Source organism: Asterias rubens, chromosome 11 (assembly GCF_902459465.1).
Source record: "Asterias rubens chromosome 11, eAstRub1.3, whole genome shotgun sequence".
NCBI lineage: Eukaryota > Metazoa > Echinodermata > Asteroidea > Forcipulatida > Asteriidae > Asterias > Asterias rubens.
In genome coordinates, this window is record NC_047072.1 from 2,341,594 (window position 1) to 2,368,758 (window position 27,165).

At 38.3% G+C, this 27,165-nt stretch overlaps 1 protein-coding gene across 5 annotated transcripts; it reads right to left on the bottom strand.

Annotated features, from left to right (window-relative positions):
* Positions 1-1,810: 1,810 nt before the first annotated feature.
* On the bottom strand, positions 1,811-25,921 carry LOC117297035 (fucolectin-6-like). Of its 5 annotated transcripts, XM_033780158.1 has the most exons (7): positions 25,758-25,921; positions 25,302-25,379; positions 24,014-24,230; positions 22,231-22,344; positions 21,503-21,595; positions 20,471-20,725; positions 18,806-19,771 (listed from the first exon to the last, which is right to left on the bottom strand). In XM_033780158.1, exons 3-7 carry the CDS (start codon positions 24,036-24,038, stop codon positions 19,485-19,487), a joined length of 774 nt encoding a protein of 257 aa, XP_033636049.1. In that variant the 5' UTR covers positions 24,039-24,230; positions 25,302-25,379; positions 25,758-25,921; the 3' UTR covers positions 18,806-19,484. The 5 variants fall into 5 exon arrangements, 4 of the variants coding, with proteins under 4 accessions (XP_033636047.1, XP_033636049.1, XP_033636050.1 ...); XR_004519845.1 differs by lacking the exons at positions 18,806-19,771; positions 20,471-20,725; positions 21,503-21,595; positions 22,231-22,344; positions 24,014-24,230 and adding exons at positions 1,811-3,760; positions 4,462-4,725; positions 5,627-5,716; positions 6,464-6,595; XM_033780159.1 differs by lacking the exon at positions 24,014-24,230.
* Between the last annotated feature and the right edge of the window lie 1,244 nt (positions 25,922-27,165).

The following is a 27,165-nucleotide window of genomic DNA, read 5'->3' on the forward strand; positions in this document are numbered from 1 at the left end:
TCTCCTCTCCCTTGACCAAAACTTAGAAACACGTAAGGCTCCACTGGTCATTTGCACTTGTAAATGCAAACAGTTTGGTACTTCAGGCATTTCTACAAGGTACCAAAATATGTCATAATGTTGAGGCCATAAAACATTTTGCCCACCGAAAAAGTTTCATCAAACGCTATTTCAATTCACAATTCATGATGATCATTAGCATGTGACTGAATGTTTTGCTGAGCATTCTTGAAAAAAAAATACCGAGGCTTAAAGAAGCCATGTGCCTTATATCATTTTCTAATATTTTTGGAGATTTTTATTTTGTAACCCTCGTATCAATAATATTATTAATATTAAGATTTAAACATCAGCTTGTTGATTCAATTATCACTGTTTATCTATACGCTTTATTATAAATAATTTTATGAGAAAAAAAATAAATAAAAATCAGATTTGGAAGCCAGTAACTATTCACACTTTATATATATATATTTTTTTGTGTTTGCAAGTTTCCATGGTAATATTAAAAATTAATTATAAAAAAAAATATGTTGAATCAAATGAAGGCAACTGCTGGCTATACAGTCATACACAGAGTCTCAAAGAACACTTGTAGTCACTGCAGATGTTTCTTCCATGTATGGCTTCACCGGGAAACCATACTTTCTCGTTTGCCGTGAAAACAGGAAAAACTCAAAACAAATGGGGCCAGTTGAAGTTTTCGAAGATCGGTGTGTGGTGTGAACATTTCAATGTCCATCAAGTTTTAATACATGTTTGCATACTTAATATTAACAAATAAAGATAATTAGGGCATCGGTTGATATATGGCATCATTATTTTTTTCCCAATTCAAAGAAAAAGGCATTATAGCGTGAAAACTGGTAAGCAGAGGTTATAACAAGCAATATGAAACAAAATGAAATCTGGTTGGTAAACCTGTTTTTACCATGGAAGAAATCTCATGCTAAGCAAATTTGTGTGCTTAGCAGCTCTATGAAATTGGGCCCAGTAGTGACATAAGCTTTCTATCTACAATCTGTGTTTTGATTGGTCCGCGAGCGAGGCACGCAACGTTTTGGCAGCTGCATGCACGCGGCGGTTGCGGTGCATACTGAATCTCGGTAAAAGAGATGCGAGGTGCAAAAATCAACGGGGACTGACCTATTGGCTAGAGGCCACTCGCTGGCGTTATTCACGTGTGACGTCATGTTCAGGCTACCGGTCTCTGTACCCCATGATTTGGCTGGAAGAATACCAACAAACTTTCACACCGATCAGTTGTCACAGTGGGTGTGTTCAATATAAAGCTTCCCTGGGTCGACCCGGTCTGCCCCGGTACGTTCGAATAGCTTTGACGGGGTTCACCCGGGTCAGCCACCAGTGCCCTGCTTGTGTGGAGTGGGTCACTTGGGGTGACCTGAGGTGCATGCCGTCACCACGAGAGGGCGAGTGTGACCGTTCGATTAGCTCTTGTCAGGGGCTCACCCGCCGAATGAGCACAGCGGGGTGGGTCGACCCAGAAGCTTATCGAACGCACCCATAGTAAAATTACGTTTTTCTCCGCATAACTTTTCGTTACGTGATTCTTCCACGGACAAACTATCTACGAGACATCAATTAATTTTGTACCTATTCTGAATTTTATTACAACAATTTTAAACTCGCAAAAACAATCCAAATCTGTATTACACACGTAGTAAAATCAATCACATAGGTCAATAATCAATAGCTGAAAGTCGTTGACGAGTAGCAGCATAGATGTAGAATACTGGGCAGCTTTGATGTCGGGAAGAGCCCCCCCCCCCCCCCACCCCAACAAACGGCATTGACGAATACAATCATGATAACAGATAAGTCTGCCCATTGGGTTGTTCCGTGCGTTTGGATCAAAATAATGACGCCCAGCAACCACGTGACCCAAGAAAACTGGTCATCCCTGATGGTGCAATCTCTCTCAATACACAGTTTTGATGTAGGGCAGAGCTCTGATCGAGAGAATTGCGAAATAGTGACCAGTTTTATTTGGCCACGTGGTTGCTGACCGCCATTTGTTTCCAAATGCAACACAACCCGATGGGCAGCTGAGACACGAAATGGCTTCTAGTTGCAAATTGTCGCAACTCTCCTCCCAATGGCTCTTATGTAGGGATACCAAGTGCGCCCTCAATGTTTTAAGGCTGCAACTTTCTTAGTTGAATCAAACTATAAAATAACAGTTTTATTTCCCGCAAGCTGTTGACCTCCTGATTTTTCGTTTGACCCTGATCGGGTGGGAAATGATTTCAAGATTATCTGGTGGGAATAAGAAGACAATACGAAAGGTTCTGGACCGGATTTGGGAGCCTGACCCCGAGAAGTGTGACCAGGAGTGAAACTAAATCTCATTTGCTTTCTTCTTTCATAATTTAATCTAAGTAAGTTTGACCCTAGACTTGACTCAAGTCCCAATCCCGTGCCCAGGTAACTACTGTTTTTTGTGATGCTCTGCATTCCCTATTCTCCTGTTCCGCATGCTCGGGACCACATTTTGACGGCGACGAGCGGGCACTGGACGGTGTATGCAACGTGTTGTTTTATAATAAGTTGGGGGTGATATTATGCTAAGGGACCTCTCACACGAGAATGGGACTTGAATCAAGTCTAGTTTGACCCCTGCTTACCTGGGTTATTGTGACTCAGATTATGGGTCATACAAGATGATGAAAAAAGTGGTCAAGCAGAAAATTAATGTAATTTTAGGGAAACGTGACTCGTTTTGTTTCAATGTTGTACGATGATACATTTTTATCTTCCGGGTCGTGTGATTTGGGTCTGTCACATTTCCGGGTACGCTATGACCTGGAATCCGTGTTAAAATCCAACGTTAACCTTTTCCGGGTTAGCGTGATTGGCGAGATAATGTCGAGATCCCTACAATAAATTCACGATAATTTTTTTAATTAATTATACCCAAAGACAAGCACCCTTTTCAAGATGATTCGGTTTCTATTTTGTTTCTACACTGGTATATCACGATGTCCTGCTAAGAAAATTGTGTAAGTCGTTGAGGAAAACATCTTATTTCCATAAAGCGTGAAAGGGAACATGATTTCCTCATGAAATTGACCTTAAAGATTGCTAATTACCACCTAATTTAAATATGCAAACTAGGTCACTTCTGGCTTGAAACTCTTGTCCGATTTCGGATATGTCATCAATAACCACCAAATAAACAAGAATCAACCATAAAACAAACTCTTGCAATTTGTGTGACGATCAAACAATGAAACAAAAACAAAATGTCTAAATCTGGTCCTCTAATGTCTTTGTGCACAAAACTAGGCACCTGCACACGCAGCAGTGGCGCGTGGTGCTCAACACTTGTGCGCCCGGTGCTCACTGATTGGTCTATACAAGAAACTGATTTTCAAATATTATCACTACCCTACATTCTCTTTCCAATAATTATTTAAAAAAGTTATTCAGATCGGCTGAATACTGAATATTTTTTTTAGCAAAACTGTCTAGGCACGGCCCATCATATACATCAAGCAGCCTGGCTCATCAATTGCTTCCAAGTCTCCAGCCTTCACATCGTAGAGTCTGCACTGACCCGAAGTCATGACGTAGTCAAAATACAAGCACTCGTTATTCTTCTTGCAACTCAGGAAACATTGCATTGGTGACCTCGAGGTAACTTCAGCCAATAGAGGGCCTGAGTCGTTTACACATTTCCCGTTGTAGAGCAAGGTGGACATGCACGTCTTGGTGAATGAAGGCGCCGTAACTGACTTAACTTGGGTTTTAAATAAAGAAACAAAAGTGGGTCTACCGTTAGTAAAACGTCAAAACAGTGGTTTCATGTGGACACAAACCCACAAAACTTGCACAAAAACTTCAAACATGTTTCATAGAGTTGCTTTAAGCATAACAAGTAGCTAAGCACCACACAGCTATACGCAAACCATAGCCTTCGTCCCGTTTACACTGAATGAGTGACTGCCTTTATTTTCAGGGCGGCCACACAGTCGACTGCTGTGCCCCTGGCACAGTTAGTGTTATGACCCGGGCACAGTTAGTTATGACGTCATCTTGATAGAAAAAGGGCCCAGCTATTTCAATGACTCAATAATTGTTAACTAACCTGATTAGAGTGATCAATAATGAGGTATAAAAAGGGCAATATCTGTAACACTCTTTAGTCTGCTGTCGTTGACTAGAGCAGGCTATAGTCGAGACGTTGAGATCAATATAAACGCACGCTGCGGTAGTGATGACGTCCCCTCGATCCACTAAAGCAAAACTAACCCCGTTTCGCAATTAATAAGCAGGACAGTTCTTTTTAAAACTGATGGAAGTCTCACAAATCCCGAAAAATCTACACTCCGCCCGCGGCAATAAAATACAAAGCAAGAACAGTTCTCGAAAACACATATGCAAAGCAAGTTGATACACACATAATGTTATTGCAGACCATGTATTCAAAGTTCTTCTTACTTGTTGTTTTAGGGCATTCCTCTTCCGGGCGGACCTCTTCAACCATTACTTCACACAGACTTATTTTGACACCATCTGATGCTGTCGCATTAGCCTTGTTGTCCACACTGACGAACCGGGCAGTTACAGGCGGGTTGCAAACAACCCGTATGTGTACCCCAGGGATCGATGCTTGGTCCCATGTCACTGCTGACCCACACACGGCATTGTTGAAAATGTCGCTGTCTATGCCTACCCTCACAAGAGCACCAGTCAAACGACCCTCTGTAAGTAAATTAATAATTATCTATCGGCAGACGAGACCCACATCCCACAGGCAACCATTTATTTCCTTCTTCCTTGCTTTATTTTTTAATTATCTCTTGTTGTGATCAACTGAAACATTCAACTTCAAGGCAGCCACCATCGATTATAAGATAAGTCTTTCAAACATTGTCACTTAAAAACGCCGATGCTGTACTGTTTTATAAGCTAGGCAGGTGTAGAACAGGTTCAACACTCAAACGAGCGCTGGATGGTGCGAGCAAATGATTTTTGTATTACAGTTATTTTGTTAGCCTTCGAGAAAATCTTTGCTATAGGGTCGAAACGTCAGGCCATTAACTATTTTTGACATGAGTCCCATAATACCGTACAGGTCATTTTGGTTGCAGCAGCTAATTCTTTTTTTTTCCCCAAGGAAATTAGTTGATTTACGTTTTTTTTTTTTCAATTCTTACGCAAGAATGTACTTTATTTTGCTTAGGTGATTTAAAGGCAGTGGATACTATTGGTGATTACTCAAAATAATTATTAGCATAAAACCTAACTTAGTTCGGGTAATGGGGAGAGGTTGATAATATAAAACATTGTGAGAAACGGCTTCCTCTGAAGTAACATAGTTTTGTAGAAAGAAGTAATTTTACACGAATTTGATTTCGAGACCTCAGATTTAGAATTTTGCGGTCTCGAAATCAACCATCGGAAAGCACACAACTTCGTGTGACAAGTGTGTTTTTCTTTCGTTACTATCTCGCAACTTCGACGACCATTGAGCTCAAATTTTCACAGGTTTGTTATTATTTGTATGTGTATGTTGAGATACATTAAGTGAGAGGACTAGTCTTTGACAATAATTACCAATAGTGTCCAGTGTCTTTAAAACAAACGGTGTAGTAAAACTTACTAATGCCGTCACCTCTCTTGACGATGGTGACGCGACCGAGAAGATGTTCGGTTCCCAAGTCCACCTTCCACCAGGCATGAGGACTGGAATCTAAAATAAACACTATATTGATTATTTTTACTGGATCAATAGAAAAATGTTGAACACTAGGTGGCAGCAGACTTACCAGGTAAAATGTTCATAGTAATAATGTTCATAATAAAGAACTAAACGATGTAAAATACTTTGACATTTTGACCGACGACTGATCAATTATTCACCCATGCTCTCACTGAAACGATAATTATTTTCGTGACTCTATTTACTCTTTCTCAAAAAAAAAAAAAAATAATCTCAGCAAGTAATATTTTAAGGGAAGCTTTCCATCATTATCTCCAAACCGTGTTATGTAAATCGTTGGATGTTGTGTTTTGTGTTAGTTACAAAAAATACCCAGACCCTTTAGGAACACGTTGCCGTGGATCAGGCGAGTTGAAACCATTGTTATGAAATGCATAATTTATGGTTAGATAGATAATTTAAAAGTAGAATAATAATCCACTCAAAAATGCCTCGAAACTGCACGGTTTTTGTTGGACGTCGCGAACTAACACGGTCGGCCACTTTATAGTCGAAATGTTTACTCCACAGAATGGCCGACCGTGTTTGTTCACGACTTTTAAGGAAAACCGTGCAATTTCGAAGCAAGTGTATGTGGATCAATAATTTGTATTCTACTTTCAAATCATCTATCTAACCGCACGCATTTTATAACAAACGGTTTCATAAACGCTTTGATAAGACCAACTCAACCGATCCAAGGCAACGGGGTCTTTTAAGCATAGTTCCGCAACTTACTGGTAAGAGAGCAGGTGAAGTCATTCACGAGTATTCTTGAGTCGCCATCTATGGCTAGATCCGCTGTAAGTAAAGCTGTAACGTGATAGTAATTTGATTGCTGGCTGGCAGTTTTCCCCAGAAGATCAACGGCTGTGGAAGAAAAACACATTAATAAACTAGACGTGTTTGTTCTTTGTTTTACGGTGGGGGTGTTTTCAACTATAGTCTTTATTGGTCTTTTTTTGGTTGGCGTGTTCTTGTTGGCTGTGGAAGAAAAACACATTACTTAAAGACAGTGGACACTTTTGGTAATTGTCAAAGACCAGTCTTCTCATTTGATGTATCTCAACCTATGCATACAATAACAAACCTGTGAAAATTTGAGCTTGATTGGTCTTCGGAGTTGCGAGTTACTATGGAAGAAAAAACACCCTTGTCACACGAAGTTGTGTGCTTTCAGATGCTTGATTTTGAGACCTCAAATTCTAAACTAACTGGAGGTCTCGAAATCAAATTCGTGGAAACTTACTTCATTCTCGAAAACTACGTCACTTCAGAGGGAGCCGTTTCGCACAATGTTTTATACTATCAACCTCTCCCCATTACTCGTTACCAAATGATGTTTTATGATGATAATTATTTTGAGTAATTACTAATAGTGTCCACTACCTTTAAACTAGATGTGTTTGTTCTTTGTTTTTACGGTGGGGGCGTTTTCAACTATAGTCTTTAATGGTCTTTTTTGGTTGGCGTGTTCTTTTTTGTTAAGACAGTTACTTTCCACAACATGAATTACTGGAAAGAGGTCTGATAGTTTACACACAAACATTCAGATTTGTAGACTTGCCCAGTCCTTTCGAGTCGGCTCTAAAACAGTCCATGTACCGCCCTCTCTCGCTGATAATTTTTACAACAAACAGGGCGATTTAAGACTTACCCCCTAACAATATCCGGGACGATATTTTTTTCGTTAAACCAGAAATTGCATTTAACCCAAAGAAAGTTAACTTGTCATGAAGCTGAAAGGCACTGAACACCATATGATTGGTAGTAACTCTAAATAATTATTAGCACACAAAACTTAACTGGTAACGAGCAATGGAGAGCTGTTGATAATATAAAACATTGTGGGAAATGTCTCCCTCTGAAATATTATTGTAGTTTTTGAAATAAAAATAATTTTCTTGAAAGCAAATTAATACGGATCGAGAGCAGGTGGAATATTAGCTAACCAGAGACTCCACAAACATTTTTCAACCATCGATGTCAAAGCATTTGACTTCCTTGAGCAAGATACTTTACTATTGCTTCTCTTCACCCAGGGGGTATAAATGGGTACATGCGAGGGTATAGGTTGATATGTGAATGAGGGATACTTTGGAGCGAGGTTAACTGTTGACCAGGTTGTATACTCCCAAGGGAGCGGAGAAACATTAAGCGTGATGTTATTGGCCCTATGACCTGGGCACTAATGTAAAGAATTGGTTATTATTATTATTAATTGAACGGTAATCATTTTAAACAAACAAGTGTACGCTCTGGCACAGGAATGACAAACGAGTGTTTTAATAACTTTGGCACATGGGGAATCTTACATGACAAATCGAAGGCACGTGGTGGATTTCACACAGAGTTAAGACTAGTCTTATCTCGAGTTTAGACGAGTTACTCGATCAAACTTGAGACTATTCATGCGGTTTTATTTTCCATCTCATACGACTAGTCATAGCTTAGAATTAGCCCTAATAATGTTCAACTCTTTGTGAAATCGACCCCAGGTTTTTCGATAAAATTTCAGTCTTCACTTTAAATCTGTTTTGTTTAAAAAAAGTTAAATACCATATTGTACATAATGTTCTCAAACTGTCCTGCAGAGGTGAAGTGTGGGAATCATTGAGATAGACACTTATTTCGCATAAAAAAAGCTAACAAGATTACGATTTTACGATTCCCTCGTGTACAAAACATTATGCTGCCGCGAGCCAGCAATGACGGCGCGGCGACAGGCAGCGTGCAGCACCTGGAGTGCATGGTACGTACGGTCTATAAGGTTTCGCATTGCTCGTCGTTCTATCAATTAAAGTTTGAATAGAGTGCTGTTTATATTTAAACGTGTGTCGTGTGGCAAATTATAGCCGACCGATTTCCCCTACAAATAGTTAATTACCACATTTTTTTATACAAGGCAAATAAAGCAAAACTGTGGGCAGGGCGAAACAGTGTGTGAAACGACTCTAAGTTGTCCTAGAGAACACTTGGAAAAACAAAATAACAAAGCCGGTTCTTGAATTGGTAATTACTCAAAATAATTATCATATAAACCTTACTTGATTACGAGTAATGGGGAGAGGTTGATAGTTAAAAACATTGTGAGAAACGGCTCCCTCTGATGTAATGTAGTTTTTGAGAAAGAAGTACAAGTTCCACGAATTTGATTTCGAGACCTCAGATTTAGAATTTGAGGTCTCGAAATCAAGCATCTGAAAGCAAACAAGTTCGTGCTGTGACATGGAAGTTTTTTCTTTCATAATTATCTCGCAACTTCGACGACCGATTGAGCTAAAAAATTTACAGGTTTGTTATGTTATGCATATGACGTTGAGATACACCAAGTGAGAAGACTTGTCTTTGACAATTACTAATAGTGTCCAGTGTCTTTAATGTTCCTGGTTTTATACTATCAACCTCTCCCCATTACTCGTTACCAAGTATAAGGTTTTATGGCAATAATTATTTTGAGTAATAAATTACCAATAGTGTCCACTATTTTCAAAACATGGTTCATGCTGAGTTCAATTCTATTGCTTATAAATAAACCATGTTTTGAAGATGGGAGTGTTATGGTTTAAACCTGTTTTTAAAGTCGTGCTCTCATTGTCTATAAACCTTGCTTTGAAGGTGCCTAACCTGGTTTAAACCGTTGTTAAGCTTTGATTGTATGTTCATCAGATGTAAACCAAACAATTGACATCTAATTGTACCAAACCATGGTAAAACAACTAATTGACAAGCCCCCCACCCCCATCCCACCCATGTTCCCCTGCTAACAAACATCATATCCGCGACGGTTGTAGCATTGCACTAATGAAGGACATGAGATGAGAATGTTTAAGTTGCTAAGCAGTATATCTACTTACGCCCGCCGACGACAATTTAAAATGATTGACGGTGCACCAAGTGCATAGTCTAGACTACATGCAGTTAAAGGTATTTACTTTATTTTATGAGAAACGTTGGTGAATTAGATTTTGACTGGAATAATATTAAAGTAACAAACCTGTGAAAATTTGAGCTCAATTGGTCGTCGAAGTTGCGAGATAACTATGAAAGAAATAACACCCTTGTCACACGAAGTTGTGTGCTTTCAGCAGATGCTTGATTTCGAGACCTCAAATTCTAAATCTGAGGTCTCAAAATCAAATTCGTTTAAAATGTCTTCTTTCTCGAAAACTACGTCACTTCAGAGGGAGCTGTTTCTCACAATGTTGTATACTCTCAACCTCTCCCCATTACTCGTTACCAAGTAAGGTTTTATGCTAATAATTATTTTGAGTAATTACCAATAGTGTCCACTGCCTTTAACAGAGCAATAAATTTACAATATTTCCTATAATAAACCAGTAAAGCGTGGGGGAATAAAGCAAGATTAAATTAGTTCCGTCGGTATTTGATTATGCCTGGGGGACAAATTCTCCTTCCGAGGGCATAATTATAATATCCGTTGTATTGAGCACGGCGGACAGAATATCCCAACGAGAGACATTTTATCAAAGGAAATACTCTCTAGGGGGACTTTGGTATAGGTATAGCCAGGTATATTCGTCTGGGGGGGGGGGGGGGGGACATATTCATCTGGGGACAGAATCTTTGTCCACAGCGGTACAAAATAAGGACAGGAGACTATTTAAAGCCATTATACACTTTCGGTACAGGAAAAAAAGGGTCACAGATTTACAAATAATTTACAGGGTTTACAAAAGGTAACGGTGAAAGACTTCTATTGAAACATTGTTCCATGAATTGCTTTACTTTTTGAGAAAAACATAAAAACAATAATATAAATTCTCGATAGCGAGAATTACGGATTTATTATAAACACATGTCATGACATGGCGAAACGCGCGAAAACAGGAGTGGGTTTTCTCGTTATTTTCTCCCGACTCCGATGACCGATTGAGCCTAAATTTTCACAGGTTTGTTATTTTATATACAAGTTGTGATTTACGAAGTGTGAGCGTTGAACAATACTGTTTACCGAAAGTGTATAATGGCTTTAATTACCACGCATTAACAGAGCTATCTTACACCCACCGACAATAATTACACACAATTTTTTTATTTTTTTTAAATTTATTTTTAGACGCAAGTGTTTTTTGCTTTTGAAAAATATAAATCATAATACAACATTTTTATTAGCCGCTCCGTATGTGGGACTGTAGACGTTTTGAAACAAATTATGAGATCTACTCCCTTAACCTGGCACCATGTAATGGTTTACAATGTGCTGTGGCGCAGTATGCTGCCAATCAAATCAAGATCATTTTCTTCGATAAGTGCACTGGCTTCTTTAACGTGCGTTACACAACACACAAAACCTAGGAGTATCTTAAAAACAAACTTGTATAGGAGAAAATGGTAAAAGTAAAATGATAATTTTCGGGAAAAAAAAGGAAAACAAATACATATCATTTTTGTTTGTACCCTACACCGATGTTTGCACAGTTTACTCATGTGATTACTCGAGTGAGATTCGAACCCACAACCCTGCCTTTAAAAATACGACAAGGGCGTTAGTTTTTCTTCCATTGATCTCCTCGCAACCTCGACGATCAATTGAGCTCAAATTTTCACAGGTTTGTTATTTTATGCATGTGTTGAGATACACCAAGTGAGAAGACTGGTCTCTGACATTTACCAATATTGTCCAGCGTCTTTACCTAATAAGAAACGCTCACAAAATGACTTACATTTAAAACAAACTCCCCAGCACCCAAGCGGGCAAAACCATACGACGATTCCAAAGAGATATATCAACAAGTTTTTCTCCAGCAATATTCCTTTCAAGCGAGCCATTTTTGCACTATCCACCAGACACGTCTGCTGATAGCACACTAGCTTACTAATGAGAAAAATACGTGCCAGCTCTCAGATAGTCTAACTGCTCGTTTGATATTCGGGCCAGTTTTAATAAGGGAATCAATGTGTGGTGAAGAGGTTTTCAACTAGTGGTTTAATCCCAACGAGGCCTGGTGCTTGATAATTTTACCGAGACGAAGTCGAGGTAAATTATAAAGAAACAGGCCTCGGCGGGTGTAAACCACAAGTTTAAAACCGATTCAACACACTTTGATTCCCATTCATAAATACATTTTCGGTCAAAAACATCATCACTTTTTGGTCAAAAAGTAAAATAAATGCAAAAATTATAATTGTTAAATGATTCCTTTCAACACAACACCCCTCCAGCTATGAAATGGTAAAGCCCTCCGCCGCCCTCGGGTAAACAACTCCTTATAAGAGAATGCTGTGCGCGTCGCGAGTATCACGTGATGTGGCACAACTGTTTCAGCCGTTGCTCTCGACCAATAGGAATGAAGAAACTGTCTTAAAAGAACAGGTGCAAGGTCGCGTGTCACGCCCATGAATTAACACTTTTTACCGGTCATAAACAAAGGGTTATACACACCCACTTGACGCGCTCTCCACCAATAGGAATAGCGAAACTGTCTGAGGTATTTATGAATAACTGTTAAAGGCACTTTGACAATTGGTAACATCTCAACATAATTTGTTAACATAAAAACATACTTGATAACGAGCATTATTGGAGTGCTGTTAAAAGTATGAAACATTGTGAGAAATGACTCCCTCTGAAGTAACATAGTTTTTCAGAAAGAGGTGATTTCTCACTCAAACAATAAAATACTTAGACTGAAGCCTTTTATTGTGCATCTGAAAGCACAACAAGTATTGCAATAAGGGTGTATTTTTCTTTCATTATTCTCTTGCAAATTTGTTGAACAATTGAGCCAAAATTCTCACAGTTGGTGTTTTATGCATAAGTTGGGACACACCAAGTAAGAACACTGGTCTTTGACAATTATCAAAGATATAATCCGGTGTCTTTAAGTGGCTTGTCGCCCGTTTAATGGAGACGCTCTTTAAATGCACTGGACACCTTTGGTAGTTGTCAAAGACCAGTATTGGTATCCCAACTTGGTGTATTATGAATAAAATAAAATCTTTTAAAATTTTGACTCAATGCTCAAATGAGTCTTTTATTATTCAAGTGAGAAATTACTTCTTTCCCAGAAACTACATTAGTTCAGAGGGAGCCGTTTCTCACAATATTCTATGCTATCAACAGCTCGCCTTTGCTCGTTACCAATCAAGTTGTTATGCTAATAATGATAATTGAGTAATTACCATTAGTGTTTAGTGCCTCTAATGTGTAATACACAAACCAAATAATTTAACCACGTATTGTTTGAGTGGGTGGAAATTAGGTATAAAGATTGATTTTTTTTTAAATACATCCACAAACAGATGAGGATAGATGCCCTCTAGAACACATGAAAAATGTGATTGTTTCTCTTCATAACATTGTTTAAAGGCACTGTGGTAATTACTCAAAACAATTGTTAGCATACAAATTTACATGGCAACGAGCAACGGAGAGCTATGGAGAGTAAAGTATTGTGAGAAACGGATCCCCTTCTGAAGCAACGTACTTTTTGAGAAAGAGGCCTCACTCAAAATATTAAAAGCCTTCATATATATTTTTCGTGGAGTTCCAAAAAACACACGAATTTGTGCACCAAGGGTATTTTTTCTTTAATTAATCTCTTGCAACTTCGTTGTTGGGAACCACCACAGCCCAAATGAGCAGCACAACAACTGCTAACCACAACCAAAGTATGCTGACCAAACTAAGGCTACCAGCCAAACTACCATTTATCACGTGTACAATTTGTGACTGGTATCCTGCTCAATACTGTTTAGCAGAAGATGACTAAGTAACATTTACTGCTGCAGCCTACGAAATTGGGCACAAGTTAAGGTACCGCTCTTTGAACAACAACCAAAATGTGTCCAGTGGCTTTATTTATATTGAAAATTCAGAGCAGTGGTAGATGTGATCCATGCAGCTGGGTTGATGATGAATTGATTGCCTAAACTCGGATCTATAAAGTCAACAAAACGTTGTGTGGGTTTCACAAAACAGGTCAATGACCAACCCCACCAGACCTGTCTTTAATTGTGGGCCTTAGGCTTATAGGGAACTTATGGATTTTTATTGCAAAATTGAAGAAAAACTTGGCAGGGCAAACAACTTTTGTTCAAAATGGACTTCATTATTACACCGTAGGGTACAATTTTGACTTGTACACAAGTCCTTTATGCTGTGACAGCGTAGTACACCCAGGAGCTTATAGTTCCCCGTTCATTCTTCTCGCAAAACATATTGATCTCGCGGGGTCAGTAGTCTTGCGAGAACATCGCAAGTGTCGCGAGAATCGAGAGAGTCGGGATTTTATCACCGCGACAAATATTGAACCAATTGTCTATAAAGTCTAGTTAAAACAATGTGTGGTTAGTATTTTCTTAGTTGGTCCTTTGAACTTATATTAAAAGCAACGGATTAGGATTGCCCAGGTCGATCTGAAATGATGGGGGTAAATTTAAAATTATTGACAACAGTGCAAAGAAGGGGTTCGCCGGACGGATATGCGCTCTACATAAGAATCCACTATTACTATAAGCATTATTATTAACTGTATTGACATTGTTTTGCTCCGACAGACATCTACGTGTTTTCCCCGTTTTTTTTTTTAATAGTAGACTTTGAAACACTAGGTGGCAGCAGACCTACCAGGTAATGTCCATTGTTAACGATGGCCGGATCCGAATTGGCGGCCGGATCGCCGCGTCATCATGCATAGAAGTATAGGACGCCCTTAGCAACACCCCTGGCAACGGTCGTAGCCGCAGCCGTAGCCACCAATTCGGACACGACCGTAGTTCCGAACACGCGCACATTACCGAGAACAATAGATTTTACCTGGTAAGTCTGCTGCCACCAAGCGTCCCGTAAGTCCCCTGTTCAATGTAACATTTGTTTCCGTAGCAACAGCTACAAAATACAGCATCACTAAGATAACGTTACAGTACTTCAATGCAAGCAACGAGTAAACATGCCAAATTACAATGAAGCTGAAAATACGTATCAATATAACAATATAGTAGGAGGCTGTTCAAATAAGCCGAGGCTTGTGGAGGAACAGCCCTAGACACAAAACAGGTGTTCAATTCGTGCTGTACTTGTGGGGTTCGTCAATGTTGTTCTTCTTTTTAATTAACGTTTTTTCCTTCTCCACATTATCTCTTGCAAAAAGCTTTGATGAATTGCAATTTTTTTTTAATTATGTTGGGGAACTATTATAAGACCCACTACTGAAATGTAAATGACGTGGTTCTTGAACATCAAATTACACCCTACTCAAGAGAGTTGCAAACGTCGTAATATGCTTGTGACGTGTTTTCACAGGACACTGGAAAGTACTGCATCAATAATGAAGAACCAAGTTAATGCAAATTACTTTGGACATATAAAGGTAAACACACAGTGACGTCATCGTCAACTTGAAAATCGAATATAATTTGAAAGCAATCTGATCCTTATTTTGAAGTCGAAGACGTTATTGCAGGTTTACTAGAATCGAACTTGTAGCCAATGGATAAATTGCGTCCGGCTAAATTGCGTCAATTATTTTATACAACAATTATTTTTGGAACAGCATTACCCATTTAGCAATGAATAATAAAAGGAAATAAATAATAACCGAGACGGATTGACCCGCAAAATTACTACCAATTCATAAATCTAAGCAGCCAAAAACACCGGTAAAAAAATAATTACCCCGAAATCTAAAGGCAATTAATTAACAAGTCGATTGTTTGAGTCCTATGTAAATATATTCAAATTTTGGGGCATAAACAATAATTTTATAACATAACAACATCACTTTGAAGCGAAATACTTCTCACAGTGCTGTTTTGGTATTGAAAGCTTTTAGAAATTATGGTGAGCTCAAAAAAAAAAACATCGATTCTACAAACAGTAGATTTTCCGTTTTCTGTTTGTCAATTTGTGAAAATGTAGGTCATCCGTGCACGCTACAAACAAGGTTGGTGTGACTTTGTGGAAACGTTATTTTTTTCATATGTTTTGAGGATGGTGCCCGCCGTTTGTTGCGAAGCTAAATTAAACCCTGGTGTTAGTGTGTGGCCCCAAAAATGTGGTCAGTTTCGGTGAAAATGGCAAAGCCTATAATCATCATTATTACAGAATTGTAAGAAAAAAAAACTCGTCTAAGATCACAGACTTACATATAATTTACACGGTCTTTTGATAGTAGAAAACATCCTTTGAAATATTTCTGTCAAAAAAAAAAAATCAAATTTAAATTGATGAGAAAAACTTAAAACTAATTTCCCGTTAAAAGGAGTTAAAGGCTCAGTTTGCGTATTAGTCATGTTGTTCTGTTTTCCCCTATTTTCTCGTGACCCAGATGGCCGATCAATTTAAAACTTTCACAGTTGTTTATGTACATGGTGGGTTACCTACAGTGCCAGCAACTAGTTTGTTGCAAAAATCAATTATGTACTGCAACTCTATAAAAAAATATGATTGTAGGCCTCGGTTAACATTGCTTAAATATTAAGCAAATAAGCTGAAATAATATGGTATGGTTTGGTACACTTTGTATAGTTCGTAGCGCCAATGATGAGTAGTCTACTTTTACAATATCAAAATTTTCCCTTTTTCCCCTAACCCCCCTTTTTTATTTTATAAAGGGAGCATTTGTGATGTGCAGTAAGTTTTGAATCTGTCATTTTTTATGCTGCATATTTATTTGATTGTAAATTTCGTACATGCTATAAATTAATGAACCTAACTTGCATTTTTCTTTTTGGTATTATGGTGTCCATGTAACTGTTTTGTCTTCTAGGCTTTCATTCACATTTTGCTTATTTCTACTGGTGTTCTTTTCCCCCTATAAATTTCTTTTGGTTTGTTTTATTGTTATTCGCCCACGAACAGGCTGGTCGGAGAAAGCGCAATATAAATTTAATAAATTAATAGATACAATTATTTAAACAAATAACGGGTGAAATAAAAAAAAAAAAATATCAATAACTATTAACATTATTTTCATCAAAAGCAACTGTAGTTGCTATTCGAGGTGCCCGGATGTCAAGATTGGCGCGAAACCTCGTACTCGCTCTCGCGGTCAACTTAAACACAATTGATGAAATTTTTTGCTCCAATTAGCAAATTTTCCCAGAAATTAATCGGCCGGCTTGCCTCCCAAGGGTATCCATGACAACGATCATTAACACATCGTTGATTCGGTGTTCATATGGCCCTTCGTGAACACGTTCACTTTACCATTATTATCTGAAATAGCGGCTAGAGCTTCGGCTATCGACTGTTGGTAAAGGTGTTGCTAGGGACGTCTAGCCGTAGCCACAGCCTTAATCGTTTTGTGTAGGCCAGCTATGGCAGCCGTCGATTTCACCAAACTCTGCATAACTTAAGATTAATCCTGTATGATTATTTTGTTAATTCGAATGACGCAACATTACATTTGACTAATCCCAAAACGAAATCGAATGACCCTTTTGAGTAGCATTCGATTTTGCGCGAAATAGAATAGCTTGGTGGTTAAATTGGCTGCTCTTTTTCCGAAGTTGACCCAGAAAACCTATAGTGAAAGACCAGAGTTCTCACAGCATATGCAAACAAATCTGTGAACATTTTGGGCTCATTTGGTAGTTATTTTTGCAAGAGAACCAGGAAAGAATAAACACCTTTGTTGCATTACTTTGTGTACTTTCAGATGTATAGTAAAAGGCTTTTTCAGTCCTGAAGTCTTTGATTATTTGAGTGAGAAACTACCTCTTTCTCGAAAACTTCGTTGCCTCAGAGGGATCCGTTTCTCTCAAATGTTTTATAATATCAACGGCTCCTTTTTACGCAAGTTTTAATGCTAGCAATTAGTTTATATAATTACCAATTGTGGCCAGTGCCTTTAACTGGGCCAGCATGCTTATCGAGGTTAATTGTTTGTCGTGACCTTGTCTCATTGACAACCGGATGCAAATTAGCAGCACGAACAGTGCATCAACGGTCACTGATGCACTGTTTACAAGGCTCATCGAGATGACGTCTTATGCGTTGAAACCCTGACAAGGCCCACATTTAATAAAACATGTTAGCAGCCGTTTTGGAGCGTCCATTATAGCAGAATTTCTGTTTCATAAAGCTATTTACCGTATAAGCAAAGGGTACAAACTGGCCAACCCGCAGTGAGTGCACGAGTGACGTAACAATGCAATGGTGAACGTGCATGCACACCCAGAAATGTTCTGGGCCCAATTTCATAGAGCTGCTAAGCACACGAATTTGCTTAGTATGAACATTTTGCCTAAATAAAAACAGGATTACAACCAAATTTCCAGGTGGTTTTCAGGATAAGCAAACAACAGCTAAATACAAATGAAAATTTGGTTGGTAATGCTGTTTTTATCAAGGAAGAAATTTCATGCTAAGCAAATTTTTGTGCTATTAAGCAGCTATATGAAATAATGGATCTGGTGAAATACGTTAACACATCAGCACATTTTTCTGCTACAGTAAGCAGCAAAATTTGCTAACGGGTCAACAGCTCTATGAAATTTGGCCCAGGTCAGTAGTTTTGTTGGGCATGCTCAGTCTCGAGTTAATCCTCAAACGAAAAAGAAAGAATTTTCATTGGATAAACGTGCAGTGACGGAAGCTTTTCACATCTGTGTTTTGATTGGTCCGATGTGATGCGGGTGCAGCTGACCTCGGACTAATCAAAACACAGATGTGGAACTCTTAGTTTGGGTCGTCTGCATGCAATAGGCACTGTGTATGTCAGTAAATGTTTTATATGTATACGAATAGCATTTGACTGCATTGTTATTGGCTATCGAATGTAGGAAAAAGCTGATCATGCATGGGGATTGACGTAGGCTTTATAACGGATCTCTGGTATAATGCCACAAGCCTCGAAGTCTGCTAAACGATGTCCCACTTCATGCTATAGAGGTGGGTTCACGAGATGGCGCTAAACAACTTTTATATATAGTTTTCTTTGTATATGTTGTACTGTATGTTGGTCGTTGCCAGTGATACAGTTCAATAAGAACATTTTTCAATGGCACTTTCCCCGGGTAGTAGAAGTTGAAGCCAATAATTGACACAATTATATTCAATTTATGTTGTCATAACTTTATTTATCAAACTATTAACTGTAGTGTAAACGACGATATTACATATAGATAGGGTTATGGCCGGTGATTAAAAATCATAAAAGCATGTTGTTTGGAAATCTTAGTAATGGTTAAAATATGATGACATCCTGAAAACATACCTAATATTGGCAGGACACTGCTCTAGAATTGCATAGGTCGTGGGTTCGAATCCCATCCCGGACCTCGTTATAGCTATTCCATGATGACGGAATCAATCAAAAAGATGCGAAAATTATGCCAGGGTTGACGACATCCTGCAAAATGATGACTTTCTCGTATCTTAGGATGACGACATTCTATTGTGGGATGTCGGGCACCAAACAATAAACCTGTTTCGGGTGTCATCACCATAAGAAAAATATAGGATGTCGACATCTTAGAAATTTCGACAAAACATTTATTTTCCCCAAAAATTTCGGTGTTACTTTTGAGATAATATGATAATCTTTTGGGGGTTTCCAAATCTGTGATATTTTTTGCCTACCCAATAGCTGATACAGAAATCGAGTAGAACTTTTTAGAGGCGGTTCATCCTAAAATAAATTAGAGATGACGAAAAATTGATGGAACTTGCTCCGTGGTTTCTATGTTAAACGTTTTACAGTTTAACAAACTAATAAGACTTAATAAAGAAATGAACAAAATGAGTTTGCAATACATCGAGTGCGGAGTCAGTTAATATTGCAATACTGGTCTAGCCACGGACTACTGCATACACCAAGCAGCCTGGCTGATCATCTGCCTTCAAGTCTCCAGCCTTTACATCGTAGAGCCTGCACTGACCAGAAGTCATGACGTAGTCGAAAGACCAACACTCGTCATTAATCTTGCAACGCATGAAACATTGCATGGGTGACTTCATGTAAACGACCAACAGAGGGCGTTCGTTGGTTATTTCTTTGTCCACAAACATCAATGTGGACAAGCAGGTGATGGAGACCGACGGGTTAACGATCATTGCAGCTGTAGACATATCGGTAGCTGTTGAATACAATAAGAAAATCAGTAGTCGAATGCGAGAAAACGGTTATTTTTTTTAATTTTTTTTTTTTTAAAATCTTCGGACATAATTCTTTGTTGGCAGGGGCCGTCCAGGGTTAGGCAAAAGTTTTAAAAACTGTCATCGAAGCGATGTGCCCTCCCAGACCTCTCCAACATAAAACATACATGTTTATAAAAATACAGAAAATAAAAACATGAATGTTAAAAATGTAGATAATAACATATAAAAGTACAAAACGTTGAAGTTGTTTGCTAAAACAAACGCACTTTACGAGATCTCTATATCACTTTTGTCGACAAGATTACGTAATAAGTAAACGACGGTAGGTCGGTTGAAAATAAGAACACCGGAATACGAACAAAAATAATACCTGGACAGTGAGAAAACAACCGAACGGATTTGAATACCCCTAGATTGATAATGACGCAATGATTTTAACGTTCCAAGGGGTGGATTTCACAAAGAGTTAGAACTATCCATGCAATGTGTATATCTCCTAGGACTAGTCCTAACTCTTTGTGAAATCGACCCCAGGACAATGATATAGTTAGTTGACCGGTCAAAATGATGTGTACTGATTTAAAATACTTCGTTGTTCCTTGTTTTCCCCATTCAACAACAATAGTTCACGAACAGAAATAAACCAAACAATTCTTGTTTTTATTCCTTCTTCTTACTTGCTATTAGAGCGCAGTCTTCCATGGGGTACTCTTCAACTATCACTTCGCACAGTGTTAGTGCATTGGAGTCTGCAGTTGGAATGTCGTCTTCCACACTGACGTAGCGGGCAATCACGGGCGGGTCGCACACAATCGGTATGTGTGCCCCAGGGATCGATGCTTGGTCCGATGTCACTGGTAGCCCGCACGCGGCATTGTTGAAAATGTCGCTCTCTATGCCCGCTCTCACGATTGTGCCATTCATTCTTTCGGCTGTCAATAAAAATTAAACTCGTTCTACTCACTTGAATTAAAGGCAGTGGACACTATAGGTAATTACTCAAAATAATTATTAGCGTAAAACCTTTCTTGGTGACGAGTAATTGGGAGAGGTTGATGGTAGAAAACATTGTGAGAAATGGCTCCCTCTGAAGTGCCATAGTTTTCGACGAATTTGATTTCGAGACCTCAAGTTTAAAACTTGAGGTCTCGAAATCAACTATCTAAACGCACACAACCTCGCCGTGACGAGGGTATTTTTTCTTTCATTATTATCTCGCAAGTTCGATGACCGATTGAGCTCAACTTTTCACAGGTTTGTTATTTAATGCATATGTTGAGATACACCAACTGTGAAGACTTGTCTCTGACAATTACCATTAGTGTCCACTGCCTTTAAGGATGTATAGGCTTACGTAACTGTTGAGTTCAAACCATTGTCTCGAAATAAATCTTGTGATTGGTGTTTTGTCAGTTTTATCCTGATGAAAAGGACAACAAATTTCATGGGTTTGGTATCTCCTTACACATTAAACGATGTTGTTTCACTTACTTGCCAATTTGATATCACAGCGCCCTCGTTGGTCAATAAACAAGTGTCGTAGTTCAAATAAATGTTAAAAGACACAATTATCAACCAAACAAACTCTATGGTTACGGATACCAAATGTATCTTGCTATAAACCTACAGATCAGGACAGTCATAATAAGCATACCACTATGTCTTTGAAAGGACATTTAAATTATAATGTATCAACGTTTTGCACTTACGACAGCAATCTCCTCTGTTGACAAGGGTGATACGACCGAGGCAGTGGTTTGCGCCCAGGTCCACCTTCCACCAGGGATGAGCATCAAAATGACCTACAACAAGGAATTAAATAAGAGATGTCTTGATGTTATGAATTGTGGAGAAAAAATCACGGTGAAACCAAGAGATATAGGTCTAGATGGTGCAGAATCATTGGTTAAAAGGCAATAAAAAGAAAATAGTCATGTCGGTTAAAGGGAAGGTACACGTTTGGTAATTACTCAAAACAAATATTAACTTAAAGCATTGGAGAGCTGTTGATAGTATAACACATTGTGAGAAACGGCTCCCTCTGAAGTAGCATATATTTTGAGAAAGAGGTAATTTCTCACTAAAATAATAAAAGACTTCAAGCCAGAAGTCTTTTATTCCTATCTGAAAGCACACAAATTCGTCAAAAAAAGGTGTTTTTTTCTCTCATCATTTTCTCGCAACTTCGATGACCAATTTAGCTCAAATTTTCACAGGCTTGTTGTTTGATGCTTTTGCTGGGATACAATAAGTGAGAAGACTGGTCTTTGACAATCAAATGTGTACCCTTCCCTTTAAGGGGTGGGTTGTATGGTTGCTTACATAAAATAAAAAAGCGTATAAGATTCCAGCATCAAACAAAGTAAACATGCCAGGTTTATATGCTCTAGACCCCTACACTTTCTTTATTAACCTATTATTTAAAGTTCACACTTACTGGTGTGGGAACAATGCTGAATATTTGTGTCGGAGTTGCCGTCAATCGCTAGATCTGCTGAAAAGTCCCCGTTGTCCGAGACCTGGCTGGCATGCATCTCGTTAAGATCCAACACTGTAGGAAACATGTCACAATTTCTTTAACGCACCCGTTAATAAAAGTTAGCAAAGCACTGAAATTTATTGTTTTTCGTACTTGTGTTTTTGGTTATTACGAAGCGTATTGTAAAACTAAAATCCGTGTCAATGAAAACATTATGGAGAAATAACACACACTCAACAAATCAAATCAGGAGTCCTGGATCTACTCCCTCTGTAAAGTGATTAGAAAACAAAAAAGTGTGTGCCTTAAAGGAACACGGTGCCTTGGATCGGACGATTTTGATCTTTCAAAAGCGTTTGTAACCGTTTGTTATAAAATGTCTATGGGAAGAAAGATGTTGTAAAAGTAGAAAACAACGATCCACACAATCATTACACGGTTTTGCTTTTACCCCGTCGACTAACACGGTCGGTCATTTATGGGAGTCAAGTTTTTGACTCCCATAAATGGCCGACCGTGTTAATTCGCACAGTAAATGGAAAACCACGCAATTATTTCGAGGCAAATTTGTTTGGATCATTGTATTCTACTTTTAAAACATCTTTCCAGCCATATGCATTAAAAAAAACGGTTAAAAACGTTAAAATAGTTTTTTTAAACTTTACAGTTAAAGACGCTGGACACTATTGGTAATTGTCAAAGACCAGGGGTCGATTTCACAAAGAGTTAGGACTCGTCTTATCTTGAGTTAGGACGAATAACTCGTCCTAACTTAGGATTAATCTTAAGTTTTTTATGCTACAGTGCAGGGTTGGAACTCGTCCTAAGTCCTAAAAGATCAGTCTTAAGTTAGGATGAGTTTTGTGAAATCGACGGCAGTCTTTTCACTTGCTGTATCTCAACATATGCATAAAATAACAAACCTGTTAAATTTTTAGCTCCCTCGGTCATCGAAGTTGCGAGATAATAATGAAAAACAACAACACCCTTGTCACACAAAGGTTTGTGCTTTCAGATGCTTGATTTCGAGACATCAATTTTAAAGCTGAGGTCTCGAAATCAAATTCCTGGAAAATTACTTCTTTCTCGACAACTATGTTACTTCAGAGGGAGCCGTTTCTCACAATGTTTTGCACTATCAACAGCTCCCCATTAATCGTAACCAAGTAAGTGGTTATCCTAATAATTGTTTTGAGTAATTACCAATAGTGTAAAAAACAACTGTACCTCAGCAACTATAAATATTCTAAGGGAAGCTTCCTAATATCATTACCTTCAAATCACATTAATTTGACACTTTGTTCATTTTCTTTGTTCTTGGTTTAGCCTACTGTTGAAGATTAGGCCTGTAATGCAGGCAAATTGAAATATCATTTAAAACATTCATTTGATGTAAAATTGTTTGTATGGTTATTTACAGTGAACTGAAGTTAGACAGCAATTAAAGACTGTAAACGCTTTTACTTTATTTGGCATGTGGATTTGGTTGGTTGAGAGATTGACTTAATAATTTGTATACAGGTCTAGTATAGGAATAATTCAAATTTCGAGTTAATTAATTTTTTTTTCTCGAAAGCATCTAAAAGACTCACCTGTAAGATCGAGGCACCAGCAGGATAGCGGGCAAAACCACACGAGGGTTCCAAAGAGAAATATCAATAGGTTTTTCTCCTGCAACATCTCCTCGCAGTGAGCCATCATGGCAATTCACCACTCGTTCGCTGGTATCACAAATACTTACAGAATAAAGAAGCCAAGTGTTGCATGCAAACTGAGTGGTGCAGACTTATCACCAGATAACTGGGCTAGCTAATGGGCTGTTTTTCGTCAGTCAACCAATAAACTTCCTTGCATGTGACGTCAGAAGCTCTAAACAGCGCCCTCACAGAGGTCAATGAACACCTGTCATTGGCTGAGGGTCGTGTGTGCAAGTTTCCATTGCCTGGACTCATCGATGGCTAATACACAATGAAGGAAACCAGTTCAATGATATTGCCCTCTGGAGAGTCACACAAACCTCCGGTAAAATTTCGCAATTAGGCACGAAATAAATACAGGTAATCAAGTTGGAAAATATTTACATCCAGCACGAGTTTAATTAGACACATAGACCAATCTTTTGGGCAAGGCCAGAATTTGATCTGAAAGTTATTGTAGTCCGATATATATAGCAAACCAGCTAATTCTACACGTAGAGTCTTTACTGGTTGACCTCTTCACCCTTGACCTTTTCAAATTTCGATTCGTAACTCCTGATAAGATATCTTTGAAATCCGAGATTCCTATGCTGAAAAGTGAATTTTTGCTGCCATTATCAATGTTAGAAATTTGTTTTGCAATTATAACGTGTGCCTTACGTAAGAAGGCACACGTTTTTTTTCCGGGGGGGGGGGGGGGGGGGGGGGGTGGTTCATTGGCTTTTTATATGCCATATCGCTTTAAATTATTTAATTTGGGGCCCGAAGACAACTGAGACCTGACTCTTGTTCCGGGTTGCTCTGTAGTTTTAATATTTTTCGCTCCAAATGAAGCTGAACAGGTTCTGGCCACGTTTGGTAGTGTAATCACGTGACAAGGAATACAATAATAAAGAACAGGTTTTGGAAAACTCCAGATGTAATTGAAGCAGTGGTTTACTTTAGATGAAACAAAGCAAAACTATAACACAACAAATAAGTAAGGTTTTATAGATCATGAAGTATAAAAATCGACAAAAATAAAGTCTATAAGCCATAAAAAAGGCTACCGCAAAATAAATGGGGAATGATGTTGTTCAATTCGCACTGAAGGGAGTGGAAAAACGAATACAGAAAATTATTACAATATACTATACAAATTCTCTTAGTTCTTCAATCAAAAGAATGCATTTCGATTAAATGAAATTGTCACTTCAAGAACCGTTACAGTTAGAGACGAACACCGTTCGTCGATTACACAAAAATTCAACATATCTGTTACGGCGCATAACTGTATGGATACATGTTTATATTACAACAATTTAAAGAAAACACAATGACTATTACACGTACCTCAACAAGTTGTAGGGACGGGTTTAACTAGCCAGAGGATTAGACTCAGTGAGAGACATCAAAAGGGATTTATACCAGCTGAAAATTAAAGTAACGTTATCATTATTAAATAATGCTACATTTCGTTGATGGATAATTAATTAATGACCGTTAATTTCAAAAATGTTTAACCAGAAATATCTCACGGAACCAATAGAGTCAACTTGGCGCATAGCTCATTTAAACACAATAGTAAATTTTACAGCCCGATCTTAAGTGGCTGTCTCGGCAGAAAAGGATATTGCGTGGAACCAATTTAAGTCCACAAAATTTACCAACATGATAAGCAATGAAAATCTAACTCGACAAGTTCACAATATTAAATGCAATGAAAATGTACACGCTCAACAATTGTCTAATAGGCTTTATACCAAGTAAAGCAATTCCAATATTTGATAATAACAATTTGCAACTTACTCAGAAACTTCGGTGGAATGGTGCTGGCGGGTTTTGTTGAATGGTGGCATGGAGCTATGTGTCATTAATTGCTTGAAGATTTTATACAACTTAATTTAGCTAAAGTTGAGAAACAAAAATAACGGAAAGAACGAATCACATTAAACACGTCTTGCCGCTGTCGCTTCTTGTGCAGGAATGATTAGCCATGTGCTGCCAGTGCAGTATAGCTCCGCGCCACACCCTAAACGCCTCAGCGAACTGCAAGTATTCTTTATAAATTGAACTTACTTATAAGGAAAGGAATTCGGTAAATAAAAAAATAACTACGTAAACAAAGGACTGGGTATTCCAAGTCAGTTGGTTACATTAGTGTGGGTTCGAATCCCGGTCGTGACACTTGTGTCCTTGAGCAATATACTTTACTGTAAGTGCTTCTCTTCACCCAGGGGTATAATTGGGTACCTGCGAGGATAGAGGTTGTTATTGTGTATGAAAAAGCATGAAAAAGCCACAAGCGCCTTACAGGCAGCTCAGGGCTGTATACTCCCTAGGGAGCTGGGAAACATTGCAGGGATGTTATCGGCCCCATGACTAGGGCACTAATGTAAAGAGCATTGATACGGTTATTGTGAAATGCGCTTTATAAGAATTTGTTATTATAAATTACTAAACAATGCATACAAATGTACTCGGTAACGAGCAATGGGGAGCAATTTATAGTATTTTTTATATAACGTTGTGAGACTTCCTCTAAAGTAACAAAGTATTTCAGAAAGACGTAATTTCTCACTCGATAAAATACTTTAAACAGACAAGGACATCTGAAAGCACACAATTTGTATTTTTTCCTTTTTAATATTTTCTTACTATTTCGATGATCAATCGAGCCCAAAATATTCACAGATTTGTTTTTCATTGCATTGTATTGTGATAACACCAACTGCTAACACTGGTCTTTGACGATATTATTGCCAAACGTGACCACTGTCTTTTAACAGCTTAAAGACAGTGGACACTATTGGTAATTACTCAAAATAATTATAAGCGCAAAACCTTCCTTGGTAACGAGTAATGGTAGAGAGGTTGGTAGTATACAGCATTGTGAGAAACGGCTCTCTCTGAAGTGACGTAGTTTTCGAGAAAGAAGTAATTTTCCATGACGGTGATTTCGAGACCTCAGATTTAGAATTTGAGGTCTCGAAATCAAGCGTCTGTAAGCACACACCATTGTGTGACAGGGCTGTTTTTTATTTCATTATTATCTCGCAACTTCGATGACCAATTGAGATCAAATTTTCACGGGTTTGTTATTTTATGCATGTTGAGATACACCAAATGAGAAGACTGGTCTTTGATAATCACCAATAGTGTCCACTGTCTTTAATAATTATTGTAAGTTCTCATGTGCCATAACAACCTGCTTTAT

Bases quoted from the DNA above. Each gene is read 5' to 3' on its own strand.
- LOC117297035 (XM_033780156.1), bottom strand. From the start codon at position 11,518: ATGGCTCGCTTGAAAGGAATATTGCTGGAGAAAAACTTGTTGATATAT. The intron at 6,596-11,412 runs GTAAGTCATTTT...TTTCTTCCACAG, and splicing joins CTGGGGAGTTTGTTTTAAAT to CCGTTGATCTTCTGGGGAAA. The intron at 3,761-4,461 runs GTAAGAAGAACT...TTAAAACCCAAG, and splicing joins GGAATGCCCTAAAACAACAA to TTAAGTCAGTTACGGCGCCT.